The 15,600-nt window shown below is 36.4% G+C and overlaps 1 protein-coding gene across 10 annotated transcripts in view; it reads right to left on the bottom strand.

The window, feature by feature from the left end:
• Positions 1 to 15,600, bottom strand: part of LOC115223963 (collagen alpha-1(I) chain) — a 317,450-nt gene that overhangs the window by 57,152 nt on the left and 244,698 nt on the right. For all 10 annotated transcript variants that reach the window (XM_029794720.2, XM_029794747.2, XM_029794756.2 and 7 more), the window contains 4 exons: positions 13,817 to 13,975; positions 1,653 to 1,715; positions 609 to 707; positions 181 to 279 (listed from right to left, as the gene is read on the bottom strand). In XM_029794720.2, the coding sequence (XP_029650580.1) occupies positions 181 to 279; positions 609 to 707; positions 1,653 to 1,715; positions 13,817 to 13,975 (420 nt within the window). The remainder of the gene's footprint in view (positions 1 to 180; positions 280 to 608; positions 708 to 1,652; positions 1,716 to 13,816; positions 13,976 to 15,600) is intronic.

Genomic DNA, 15,600 nt, shown 5'->3' with positions numbered 1-15,600 from the left:
GGCAAAGTAATGATCAGCTTGGAGCTGTAATAAAAGACACTTATTCAAGGTATCACACAATATGAATGAATCTAAAACCACATAGTTGTGAAGCAAACTTCTGAACCATCCAACAATGCCTTATCATCTACATTTCCTTTATTTGAAGTGACAGTTTAATCAATTTAAAATTTTACATACCCTTTGTCCTTTCATTCCAGGTCTTCCTCTTTCCCCCTTTTCACCTGGTCTGCCAACTAATCCAGGACGACCCCGAAGTCCAGGCTCTCCAGGCAGTCCCTGACAAAAGAAACAAAACCTAACATTGTAATAAGTGGAACATCATTTGTTCTAGGGCAATAATAGTTCATTTTGATTAGATCTTAAAAGATTAACTTTGGTAATGGAATTGGGTAACTATGTTTGAACTAACTCAGAATATTCCTGATGTTGTAGGAGTGAATGTCAGTTTGTCTTGATAGAATTTGGATTCAGAATGCAGATAGAGTTTTGAAAGATATTTCTAGCCCTCTACTATTTCTGATATCCAACTACTTATCTTCTTTATACAAGATTAAGAACATGAATGACTTAATTTGCCTGTATCATAAACATCAATAAGTACATACTGATTCTCCCTTTAGTCCATGTTCTCCCTTATATCCGCGTTCTCCTTTCTGTCCTACAAGACCATCAGCACCTGGATGTCCAGTTCGTCCAGGGTGACCCTAAACACAGAAAAAAATCAAAATAAAAGAAAGCGTAGAGAGTGAAAAAGAAATATGTTCAAAGGTAATGGAAAACTTAGCCAAAGACATCTTGTATACTTCAGACAGCATAAATTCAGAATGAAAAGAGTGTAATTGTGGTGTTGGTGGCAGTAGTCAACCATTTGATCAAGGAAAATGTGCTTCCACTAGATTTTCAAAGTGCAGATACATTCAGTCAGTTGAAGCAAAGTATCATCCTTTTACAGTATCAGAACGAGATTTGAACTCAGAATACATATAGAAGAGCAGTTACCACAAGACATCGCATATAATGCTCTTACAATTCCACCAATCCACCACACTGGACTGGCTCTTTGTTTATCCACCCTGAAAATATGAATTTAACCTTAGTGGGATTAGAACTCAGTGCACAGAAAGTTGAAATAAATACTGAGGAATTCTCTATCCAACACACTAACAATTCTGTTGATTCATCTCCTTAAATTATTGCTAAAAGTATTTTGTTTCTAATTCCCATAGTAAGATAAAATTTTAAAATTTTGAGAGAAAAAATTATGTTAAAAAAATGATTTTGCATTATAATTCATTAAAATAAAGCAATGTCTTTTGAGGATCTCCTGATATGCTTTGACTGAATCTTACTTACTTACATAAGGTATATTATACTTTTGATAATAATCTGCTTGAGACTGCTCTCCAAACATTTTGTGTTAATTTGTTTTAAACACTAGCTTAATAATGATGAAGTTTTCTTTATTATTTAAAAATTGATTGAAACAAAGGGTTGGATTTAATGTAATTCAAGGGTAACTTAAGAAAGGAAACTTAAACATAGTGGCTTGAAAATTTATTCTAGAAATTTCTCTTTGCACACTTTTATTTCAATATCAATTATACTTGAAGAATATCGAAAAAAATTAGCATAAAACATTGCATACTTACAGGATCTCCTTTTTCTCCTCTCACAGTTACTACCCCTTCTGAACTACCATCAATATTTGTTTCCTTAAAGTAGAAGAAACACATTCCATTGTGAATAAACATATATATTTATTCATTTTACTAATTGAGTTCAATAGATTAATTTCTTCTACTGAGGTAAAAGAAATTAATTGTTCTAAGCTTAAGATTTGAACTGGATATAATATGAGATGAAACTTCATGCTGTAAATTTGCTACACCTAATTTTATAAATTCTCAGTTGATGTTTGATCAGGAACAAGGTCACTATTTATAGCTTATTGTTGAGTAGTAGACATTTTCTTCCTTGGAAGAATCAAAAATGTCAACAATGGAAAAATTTGAACTCAAAACTGAGTATAATAAACCAAAATACTGCAAAAATCTTAGACCAAAAGCTTTGTTACTTATGCTTATCTTAACCATTTTATTGGTGAATTTGTATCTTGCATAATGTTTAAGCATGAGTAGGGTATTTTTTAGTAGGAGCAATAACCATTAAAGCTGAATGCTCTGTCTACTGCTAATTACTTAACAGTAAAAATTGAAACTCTCTGTCTGTCTCTGTATAAGCTTCTCTAACATGCACAAAATGCAGCAAGTTGTTTATCTGTCCTGCCTCGAACATGATACAATGAATTTAGTAAAGATCATAAAGGTCACACAACTCCCTGAAACATATATTTCAGATGTGTCTACTAATGTTTTTAAGGGATGATAAGGAAATTTAAATAGTTGCAGTTAGAAGGAAATATATTACTAAGTAAATATCTAGTTATAAATTATATGCCAATAAAATTTATTAATTTTCATATGGGATTGATGATTCATACTTGAAATATGTTTTTGTCTTTTGCTTCCACCACATATATGTATGTATATATATATATCATCATCATCGTTTAACATCATGTTGATGATGATATATATATATAGATACATATATGTGGTGGAAGCAAACTCACACACACAGAGACATATATATATATATATAATTGTAGAGGCGCAATGGCCCAGTGTTTAGGGCAGCGGACTCGCAGTCATAGGATCGTGGTTTCGATTCCCAGAACGGGCGTTGTGAGTGTCTATTGAGCGAAAACATCTAAAAGCTCCACGAGGCTCCGGCAGGGGATGGTGATCCCTGCTGTACTCTTTCACCACTCTTTCTCTCACTCTTTCTTCTGTTGGCCTGCTTGCTTAGCCAGTGGGGTGGCATCATTCGAAGGCTAAAACAATGCAAATGCATTGTGACCAGCGATGTGTAGCAACATCTGATGGTTTGGTCGGTCACGTGATCACATGATATATATATAATTAGGGTGCAAAATAGTGAAGTCGGCGAAATGGAGGACCACGTCGGTTGGGCTGTGCGGTTTTAGTTGCTAATGGAACACTTATATTATAATGTATTTAATATATCTTAATATATCAATATATTATGATATCATATTATATTTTATTATATACATACATACATATATATATATACACACACATACATATACACACACACATATATATACACACATGCATACATATACATATACATACACATATATATATGTGTATAAATATATACATACATATATATATATATATATATATATATACACACACATACATATACACACACACACATATATATACACACACACACATATATATACACACACATACATATACACACACACATATATATACACACACACATATATATATGTGTATAAATATATACATACATATATATATATATATATACATATATATATATATATATATATATATATATATATATATATATATATATATAATATATATATATATATATATATATATATGTATATATTATTATTATTATATTTCGGAATGGTCATTTTGTCAGTTTATCCAATAAAAACACACGCACTATATATTTAGTGTTATTTTGTTTCAGTGTTATTTATTTTTTACATTAATCTTAATCTTATTTCGGCTGATGGTTGGTAAGGAGAGACACAAATAAGAAAGGAGAAAGCAAAGGACCACTGACGTGGTCACAGGAGTGTGACAAAAGAGCTCTGGCCGAAATAAGATTAAGATTAATGTAAAAAATAAATAACACAGAAGCAAAATAACACCAAATATATAGTGCTTGTGTTTTTATTGGCTAAACTGGCAAAATGACCATTCTGAAATATAACAATATCTGTTTCAACACACGACTTCACATAAAAAAACTTGCACTACAAATATATATATATATATATATATATATATATATATAACGGGAAGCTTTACGAAAATAAACAAAAGACGAAGGCAGGTGGAGTACAAACAAACAATTGTATTAGTATGGCGCTCAGGAATAGAAATAAAACAAGTCTTTTACGTTTCGAGCCTACGCTCTTCAACAGAAAGATACACAGAAAAGAAACACGGAGAGAAACAAGGAGAGAAAAAAAATGCGTGCAGGAGCTAACGATTCAACATGGCGGTCTGATTTCGGCCAGAAGTCAGAGATCAGACGTTAGACGCAAGAGGGATAGTAGGGGCGATAACAGGGTCAAATGACCTCGCCCCAACATAAGGGTGTGTGTGTGTATGAGAGAGTATGTATGTGCATATGAAAGGCCTGGACGTGTGTATGTATGATGTGATGTGTAATGTCGTATGGTGTAGTGTGGTGTCGTATGGTGTAGTGTAGTGTAGTGTGGTGTGATGTGGGGAGGTGGGGAAAGCCCATGTGGTGTGTCGGTTCGGCTGGGGGTTGGGGTAGAGTGGGGGTTGTGGGGAGAGTGAAAGGGGAGAGAAGAGAGAGGAGTGGAGGAGGGAAGAGAGATGACGGGGAGGGGAGAGAGGAGATGACGGGGAGAGGGGAGGAGGAGGGAGTTGAGATGAGGGGGAGGGGAACGAGGAGATGAGATGAGGGGGTGAGGGGGAAGAAGGAAGGAGAGGAGAGGGAAGGGTGAGAGGGGAGGAGAAGGAAGGAGAGGAGAAGGGGAGGGGGATGGGAAAGGAGGGGGAGGGGAAGGGGAGAGAATGGAAGTGAGGGAGCAGAGAGAAAGAGAGAAGGGGAAGAGGGAAGAAGAGGAAAGAAGAAGAGGGAGAGAGAGTAGGGGTGAAAAGATAAAGGACTGAAGAGAAGTAGGAGTCGGGGGGATGATAGGGGGAGGTTAGATGAGAAGGGGGGAGAGTTGAGACCAAATGGCGTGAAAGAGCGAAGAGAGAAGATTAATTCCTGTTCACGGCGCAAACGGGAATCCGGATGGCCTCTGTGCAAGGACAATCTGAACACAGACAGGTGTTGCAAGGAGTGACCGGTGGAGTGGAAATGGCGTAAGACCGGTGTGTCATTGGCAAGGCGGATGTCATGGAGGTGTTCCGCGAACCGGTCAGCGAAGCGGCGTCCCGTTTGTCCGATGTACAGTGAATGGCAGAGAGAGCAGGAGATGCAATAGATGATATTGCTGGAGGTGCAGGTGAAGGAGTTGATGATGCGATAGGGTCGATGATGGGTGCCAGTGAGGAGGGTGGTGTGGGAGAGGTAAGGAAGGGCAAGTGCGGCAACGTGGGCGGGAGCAGGGGAACGAGCCAGGTTGCGAGGTAAGGTCAGGGAAGGAGCTGTGGACCAAGAGGTCTCATAGGTTATGGGCTCGTTTGAAGGAGGGGAGGGGCGGTTAGGGAAGAGGTGTGAAGTGGACGGGTCGGACTGGAGATGCCGGAAAGCTCCAAGAATGGTGCGTTGGAGAAGTAGGGTCGTGGGGTGGTAAGTGAGGGGAAAAAGGAGGCGGGAGACTACAGGGCGAGTTTGGGGGGAGAGAGCAGATGCACGGTCTATGGAACGTGCTCTGGCAAGGGCGGTGTGGATAGTGGTGAGGGGGTATCCACGTAGGATGAAGTGGCGAGCCATGAGTTGAGACTGAGTCTCAAAGTCATGGTTGTCACTACAGAGCCTACGTAGACGGAGGAATTGGGAATAGGGGATAGAAAGCTTGGTGTATTTGGGGTGGGAGGAAGAGAAGTTTAGGTATGAGTGTGAGTCTGTGTGTTTGTAGTGAATGGAGGTGGTAAGAGTGGAGTGATGAATGCTGACCGAAATGTCGAGGAAGGAGACAGAGGTGTTGGAGATAGTGGAGGTGAAGTGGAGGGCAGGATGGAAGGATTGAACGAAAAAGAGGAAGGAATCTAGATGTTCACGGGAGAGTGAGGTGGCACCGATAATGTCGTCAATGTAACAACTGTATAGTTCGGAAGTGGGACCAGTGAAACTAGAGAATATTTGGGCCTCAACATAGCCAACGAACAGGTTCGCATAGTTGGGGCCCATTCGAGTTCCCATGGCCACTCCCGAGATCTATTGGTAGAACTCGCCCGCGAACGAGAAGCAGTTAAGAGAAGGGACAAGTTCGGCCAGACGAATGAGTGTGGAGGTGTCGGGTTCGAGGTTGGGGCGGAGGTCGAGAAAGTGTTGAAGTGCCCGCAGTCCTTCGTGGTGAGGGATGACGGTAAAAAGTATTTTGGAGGAACCGGGAGGAAAGGAGAAAGAGTTGAAAAGCCGGAGAGCATGGTTGGTGTCGTGGATGTTGTTGTGCAAGATTTTTTTATGTGAAATCGTGTGTTAAAACAGATATTTTTGTATTTTGGAATGGTCATTTTGCCAATTTAGCCAATAAAAACACACGCACTATATATTTGGTGTTACTTTGCTTCAGTGTAATTTATTTTTTACATTAATCTTAATCTTATTTCGGCCAGAGTTCTTTTGTCACACTCCTGTGACCACATGAGTGGTCCTTTGCTTTCTTCTTTCTTATTTGTGTGTCTCTTCTTACTAACCGTCAGCCATTTTGTATTTCTATTGTATGTGTCTTCATTTGCGCATGCATATATCTCTATGTGCGTCTATGTTTAGTTAGTGTGTGTGTGTGGGGAAATGCCTGTAATATTTGTATCTTCTGTTTATATACGTTTGTGTAATTTGTTTTTGTTTTTGTTTATCCTTATTTTGTTCATGTGTTTACACCCACTTATTATTATTATTATCATCATTATTATTATCATTATCGTTATTATTATTATTACGTATACTTGTATGTATAACAACAATACTAGTAATGATAATAATAATAATAAAAAATTAGCATGCAGCATTGCATACTTACATACATACAAGCATACGTAATATAATACATACATACATACATACATACATACATACATACATACATACATACAAGCATACGTTAATAAACATAATCCCAAAGTGTGCATTTGTATTGTGTACTAGCAGTATAGCCTGGCTTTGCTCAGGATTAAGTCACGATTATTAAGCTAATCAAGCTCTTTGTCAAATTTGAGTGAAATCCGTTGAAAATGGTAAAATTTTGGCTGCAATTTTGCTGACAATTTGGAAATTATTTGTGGAGAAATGGAGAATATCGTTTATGTTGCCCGTATATATATACGCGCAACACACACACACAGACATTGCATACATGTGTCTTTTACGCATACATGCTCGCGTGTGTGTATGTGTGACTGAAGCCATTCACATATACATACATAACAACACCTGTCTGTCTGTTATTGCCAGTAAAGGGACGAAATTTTAAAAGTTTTCTATCTCTCTCCCTCTCCCTCCCTCTCTTTACACTAGGAAGGGACTTAACTCATGTTTGCTTTGTAAACAATGGTAGCTTTCGCCATCATAAAAATTTAGAAGTTATGGCTCAAAATTATTTACTACTATTCGCGGGTGTCCCGGGGAAAAATAATTTGACGAAAATACAGCTAGGATTGTGACGAATGTCCTCCTAAAATTTGAGTGGCATGCGTGCTAATTTGTGGATGTGCATAAATTACAAAAACGTACACACACACATACACGCACACACATCTTGCCTTATATATATATATACAGATGTTTATTTAATTTAGTGATTTTTAGAATAATATTTATTATAATATATTTAAATTCTTCCTATATGATTTAATGTAAATAATATCTTTTACTATCAATTGAATTACTTAATAGAGGTTTTTTTCCTTCATTATATACATATATTATATATTGTGAAATTTGATTTAGTGTTGCTAAATTGAATTTTTCCCTGTAAGTTTGGAATTTTATATTCCCTACTATTAATGATTAATAATAATACTATACATATATATATATATATATATATATATATATATATATATATATATATATATTATATATATATATATATATATATATATATATATATATATATATCTTATTATGAAAGGCAGATTTTATCTGCCTCCCTTTGGGAGTTATACAAATCTACAATATAGGATTTCTTCAATTACAATTTACCTAGCATTTTTGAGAGTACAATGCATCGCGTCATGCCAGGTCCAGTTTTTAAAATTTAAACTCCAATTAAGCAAAATTTACAGAAAACTCACATTCTGGTGTGTGTGTCAAATGCTTTTCTTAGTCTGGTTTACACCACACGCAAACGCACACACACAGTGGGCAACGAATAAAATGAAAGTAAATAGCGACAGAGTGATTTGAGGAAGACTAAAGTGAAAGTATTCTGTCTATGACGCTGATAGATACATGAGTAAAATGTATGGGAAGCTAAGAGCTAAGAGCGAGTGAAAATGTTCTTGGAAGAGAGTAATTAGTAATAAAGTAAACATACACTCATACATACATACATACATACATACATACATACATACATACATACATACACACACACACACATACACACACACACACATACACACACACATACATACACACACACATACATACATACATACATACATATACATACATACATACATATACATACATACACACACACACATACACACACACACAGTATTGAAGCTTGAGAACAATCAGATACATTTGCAACACATCTGTTGAAAATATTATTGTTCACACACATACATATACATATATACATACAGACAGACAGACAGATAGACACACACACACACACACACACACACACACACACATGATCCAGCATGGCCACAACCTCAAGGCTGAAACATATAAAAGAATAACAGAATATAAATGTGTGCAAAGTACAAGAAATATTAATGCAGTATATGGGGATTGGACAATAAGCGTAAGGCAGTGTCAATGGTGGTTCCAGAAATCCCGAGCCATAAACTACAGCCTAGAAGACGAGCCTCATCCTGAAAGATCTGTAGAACTCGACAAGGACATCCTGAAAACCCTGGTGGAACAAAATATCATCGTAACTGTTGAGGAACTAGCAGAGAAGCTTGGATTTGGTCATTCAACCATTCATTGACACCTGTATGCTATCGGAAAAGTCAGCAAATTGGGTCAATGGGTTCCTCACGAACTTTCCGAGTCTAATTGCATGCAGAGAGTGAATGTATGCTTTTCTTTGCTGTCATATCTCACCACTACTGCGCTATGTATATCTATATATATAAAACTGTAGTTGTGTGAGTGTCTGTTCCCTTCGATTTAGATTCCTAACTACTCCCACATTTTGCGGTACAGTTTAACCAAATTCGGGTAGCTTATAGTCGTGATTCATATCGAGCCCGTCTGAATATTAGCGCGCGTCTACGATGAGTCTACGATTTTAAAAATAATTTAACATAATTTTTTATTCCATTTTAATGCATAATTTTTCGTGTGTCGATGGCGGCGGAGTTGGCGTCCACGCTCACACCTGCACCTGTGGGGAAGGGAGTGTAAGGAAATCAACGTCGTAATGTGTTGTCAAGGAGACCAGTGTTCTTTTAGAACAACGACTTCATGGCTTGAAGACACCAAAACAGAAATGGCTAAGAAAGCGTCTACATGAGTCTACGATTTAAAAAAAATTTACCATCGTTTTTTTTCCATTTTAATGCATTTTTTCGCTATTATATAAGGGAAGTAACTCTCTAAAAATGTCTACGATGAGTCAACGATTTAAAAAAAATTTACCATCATATTTTTTCCATTTTTAATGCATTTTTTGCTATTTTTTGGCTATAACTCTCTAAAAATGCTTATATAGTTATTTCCCTTACAAACCCGAGCAACGCCGGGCGATACTGCTAGTATATAAATAAATGTATTTAAACGAAGGTGTTATTCAAATTCTTTTACTTCTGACACATATTTTGAAGATATCACAGGTATTATTCCAAAGGAATAAAATGTAAAACAATGTAATCTTCTCTTCAGGGAAATGAAGAAATGAAACTCATCAATAAGACATTTTAACAGAAAATGATGGATATTTATAGTGATTAACTGAATACTATTAAGTTTGTTAAAAAAAAACGTTAGAGGATATAACGTCGAAGGTAGCCTATAGAAAGAGGAGGGGAATTCTGCCTTCTCTGTAATTCTGAACTATTTTTTAATCTTTTTCTAAAAATCCCCTTGTAAACACGGTTATAGAGTGCGCATACCGATGTAAACATTGGCAGAAATACACCTTTAGCTCATATAAGTGATATCCATCATTATATACAATTTAAACACTAATTTTCTTCTTACATTTCACACTCATTAGATATATCTTTTTCCAAGTCTGTATGGTTTTATTTAATATACATATAGTTATATATTTCTCATTTATTTGGGGTTTTTTTCCTTCCTTTTTATATATCTTGACTTGTAAAACATTTGACAGAGTTGACTATAGTATCTTTCTCTCAAAATTGGCAAATGTTGGAATCTGTGGAAAACTTCTACACTGGATTGCACATTTCCTGGCAAACAGAACACAACCTGTGGTCAATGGAGTCCACTGAAACCCAGCAAAAGTCGCTAGTGATGTCCCTCAGGGGACTGCCTTGGGCCTGCTTCTCCTTATAATCTGTATAAACGACCTTTCTAGTGTCATAAAACACAGCAAAGTGAAAATATTTGCTGATGACACTAAGCTCCAGCAAATCATCAATGAAGAAGAAGACTGAACTCAACTCCATTCTGATCTACATGTGGTGAGTCAATGAGCAGACAAAGGCAAAATGCAACTGAATGAGGGGAAATTTGAGCTGATGCATTTTGGAAAAGAGATTATGATAAAACAGACATAATCTCCTCCTTTAGGGAAACCTCTCACAGCATCTAATAATATCAGAGACCTAGGAGTAATTGTTGATAACAATCTCAGTTGGAGTGCCCACTAGCATGGGTTAGATGGTTTGTTCAGGGCTGAAAAGTTGAGGGGCTGCACCAGACTCCAGTCTGATTTGACAGGGTTTCTATGGCTGTATGCCCTTCCTAATATCAACTGTTCTGAGAGTATAATGGGTGTTTTACATGCCAGTTACATGGCACCAGTATCTTCCACCCCTACAATATCACTTGACTCGATGGGTCTTCTTCTCAAGCACAGCATATTGCTGAAGGTCTTGATCATTTGTCATTGCCTCTGTGAGGCCCAATGCTCAAAAGATTTATCTATTGTTCTACTGGCATGGGTGCTAGTTACATGACACCGGCATCGGTTACATTGCCTCTGTGAGGCCCAACATTTGTAAGGTGCTATTATGTGGCACCAGCATAAGTGACAGTAACATAACACTGGCATTGCCCGTATACATACACATACAAACACATACACACACACACGCATATGTATCCACACACACACACACATATACCCACTCATATATGGTGGTTGTCTACTTCTTATGGCTCAAAACTATTTACTACTATTCGTGGGTGTCTTGGGGGAAAATAATTTGACCACCTCATGTACCTATACCTTAGAACCATCACGGCATCCGATATGGCTTTTTAAACCAGACAATGTTCTGAAAAGACACTCGCATAGATTGCACATCAGATTTGGACCACCAAGAGCTGCAGATAAGTTCTGATCTTTGTGGATATTAAAATATCTTTTGAGGCCTCTGTTTCATTTGCAAACCTCCTTGCATACACTGCATTCAAAAGTGTGCACAGACATATAGGCAGAATAGTTAGTGGAGATTCGTTTTCTATGGGTTCACAAATGAGAACCAGCAAAAGAAAGGCACAGTCTGTCACAAACTGTACACACAGAAAGGCCATTGTCATTCACCTTCTTGATCATAACATTCTTCATTAAATCTCTTTTGAGTCTTACATGCATTATCCTGGCCTCTTCAAACACTTTCACTCCACTCCACACTTTTGTTCACCATCCAGCTCAATCCAAAGCAAGGGTTTCTATGTCTTCTGGATCCATTCCAAGTGACTTTATAGTAGTCCTTATGCCATCCTTAAACTTTTTTTTATTTACACCAATAGCATTCCCCCTCCATGAGCTCACCATAAAACAGTTGTTTCAGCATGCGTTCATCTGCCATTCAAACAATATTGTTACACCATCTCATTTGGTTCCTCAAAATTATAGCTTTAATTGAGGTGATGCCTGTAGATGCAAGGACATCTGTGTTTGGAGTAAAAGAACTCCATTTAATGCTTAAAATGCGATGAAGGCATTTTTGGTGGAATTGTTCTAACAATTTAAAATGCCTTTCATAACAAGTCCATTTTTCACAAGAATACAACAGGGATGGTAAGACAAATGATTTGTCAAGAGCTAGCTTTGAATTGATATTTGTATGTCACTGACACCAAATGCATGACTCCAAGCCATTAAATGCTTTTGCTGCACTTTGAATTCACAGATGTATTTCTGTATCAAGATGTCCGTTATTTTGTACAGAGCGTCCAAGGTAGATGAACGAATTGACAGCCTCAAGTAACTTACCTATAACAAAACTTTTAGTGGAGTTACAAAAAGCACCACATGCAGGTTGATGTATTACAAATGATTTTTTCAAGTTGAAACCAGAATCATCACAAGCTGAGTCAAATGCAGATACAAGAGATTGCAGACCTGTTTCAGAATGACTGACCAGATCGCAATATAAAAGTTCCCTAATGAGTGAAGTAAAAACCTTTGATTTGAATTTCAGTCAGGTCAGATTAAAAACATTTCCTGTTGTTCGATATTTTATGTAAATACCCACCTCAGAGTTTTGAAAAGCAACTCAACAGCAAAGAGAGTGAGTGCATGAAGGTCTCCTTGCTTTGCTCCATTTTCCATGGCAAAGTTAATGCTAGCTTTCATATCTTGATGCAAAGCCCTGATCATGTTTACAAATTTTTCTGGGCAACCTATTTTCCTTAGAATTAGCCACAGAGCTAACACACACACACACACACACACACACACACACACACACACACACACACACACACACACACATACACACACACACACACACACATACACACACACACACACACACACACACACACACACACAGAGTCAACTAGTGAAATCCAGAGATGCTAAATATAGAAAACACAGTAATGCTCAAATGTTTTTATCGAAGACAAAGTCTGTTGGGTAAAGGCTGGCTATAAGCGGAATCCAGGAGAACTAATTATGGAGATAGCAAGGCAATAAACATGCTTGGGTTTGATATATAAATTATACATACATACATACATGTTCATATATATAGGGATATATATATATATAGAGGAGAACAAAAACTGAAAAGCTTCAGATGAGCATTAATTTATAAGCATATAGATATTTATATAGTTACAGAACAAATTTATGGCATTTCACAGAGTATGGTATTTCAGGTTGGAGCTGAAATATTTTGCCCTTACTCCTTAGTTTTCCATATTTTTTCATACTCCATGAAAATTTCTTCTCTAAATATATAAATATCTAGATGCCTATACACGAATGTTCATCTGAGTATTTTAGCTTTTGTTTCTCTCTCTGTACATCCATATATATATATATTTATGTGTATACATATGTATGTATGTTTTATATATCAAGCAAAAGCATGTTTATTTGCATCACTATCTCTCTCTCTCATATATATATATATATATATATATATATATATATATATATATATATATATAGTTCCAATTCACTTTTCCTAGTTTATATATGTGGTAACATATTATTTGCTTTTAGGGAACTTCTCTTATTGCCTCATCATTTCTAATGCTGGAGTTGGTTCATCATGCTTCTTTTTCTTTTTTTTTGCTTGTCATAAAAACTAGAGCAATCTTGTCTTGCTCAGAAGTACATTACAAAGATCATACTAAAATTTTGAATTCATATATATCAAAATTATCATTAAAAATAAGACATAAAAGTAAAACTTACATCATCAATTGTGCCAGATGATTCACTGCGAATAGTTGAACTTGGTGGTCCTGGTGGTCCTGGTGGGCCAGGTAAACCATCACGACCATCATATCCATTTTTACCTGCTTCTCCTTTCTGACCCGCAGGGCCAGGTTCTCCTGAATGTCCTCGTATACCCTATAAACAGAGAATGACATTAATCAAATAAAAGACAACACCTAACATTAGAGGGAAAGAAAGAGAGAGAAAGCCAGAAACCAACTTTAGTTAGAAAATATAATGGGAAGCAATATCAATTTAGGAAAAAATGTTTATATTGTTTCTGAAATCTTCAGGGAGAGTCAACTTGATACAGCGTTTGACAAGAAAGCTAGCTCCTGGACTGCGGTACATACATACACATGCTTGCATGCATACACACACACACACATGCTTGCAAGCACACATACATACATACATACATACATACATACATACATACACACGTGCATGGATGCATACATACATACATACATACATACATACATACATACATACACCAATGTACTAAGAAAACTATAAGGGAAAGAGGACATCTATAGACCATTGATGAGGAATTTGTGAATCCAATACCCAAGATACATTTTCAGCTTCATATCTGTTATTATGGGAGAAAAAGGATACATACCAGCCCTTTGTGAGCAAAGTACAGTTGGACTTGGGTTTTTAAGGAGAGATTGCAAAAATCATTTATTCATATACTACAAATAGTCGAGATATCTTGGACTATAAAAATCTGCAAAACCTTCTTAAGATATAGAGGATGATGAACAAAACAAAATGCTTTCTTTCATAACTTTGCTACCTAGTTGCTGGCCAGTCGAAGTTTATTCAAAATGAAAAAAAGAAAGAGAACAAACATGCATACATACATACAAATATAAATGCATACATACATACATGCATGCATACATACATACATACATACATACATACATACATACATACATACATACATACATACATACATACATACATACATACATACATACATATAGTTATAATATAAGCAGATGTCTGAAAATCTCATTATGGTATTATCTACTGATGAGATGATGTAGCTAGGACACTATACACTGAAATCTGTTGGAAGGATAATCCTGAGGACAAAGAAATAAAAACCCACAGTATGGTAGAATCCATAGCCACTCATAATAAAAATGTCCCTGTGAAAACCTCCATAAAATTTAAGCACAATAGACCCGATATAATGATCTGAGATAGAGAAGAGGAACTGAGTACAGTTGTGGAAATTAGCTGCCTAGTGGATGTTAACATAAAGCTGAAGATCAGTGGAAAAGAGAATACATACACTGAACTATTGAGAAATCTGCCGTTGCCCTACCCAGGTTTATACCAGTAATTATTGGGCACTGGGATATGTAACACATTGCCTAAATACTAATCTTGAGAAAATAGGCTTCTTGAAACCAGAAAGGAGAAAGCTGATTCGAAGACTGTAGATTTAAGCCATCACTGGAACTGTAAAAATCAGTAAAACTTTCCAGAAGTTTATCATTTAAGTATATATGAGCATGTTTAGATATGCATCAGAATACATACATAAAACGAAACATACTAGTCTCCACATATACATACATACATGCAAAAATACCCTGTTGATGTTCTTGAAATTCCAATGAAGTCTTAGATCTAAGTTCAAAACCAGCTCCTTCTCTACTGGATATAAATCTTGAAATAAAACTGAATAATAACTGACTGACTGACATACATACATACAAACATACATACATACAAACATT

This window comes from Octopus sinensis, linkage group LG2 (assembly GCF_006345805.1).
Source record: "Octopus sinensis linkage group LG2, ASM634580v1, whole genome shotgun sequence".
NCBI lineage: Eukaryota > Metazoa > Mollusca > Cephalopoda > Octopoda > Octopodidae > Octopus > Octopus sinensis.
Note: the sequence above shows the minus strand (reverse complement) of the source record. Positions and strands in the feature narration are given on the sequence as shown.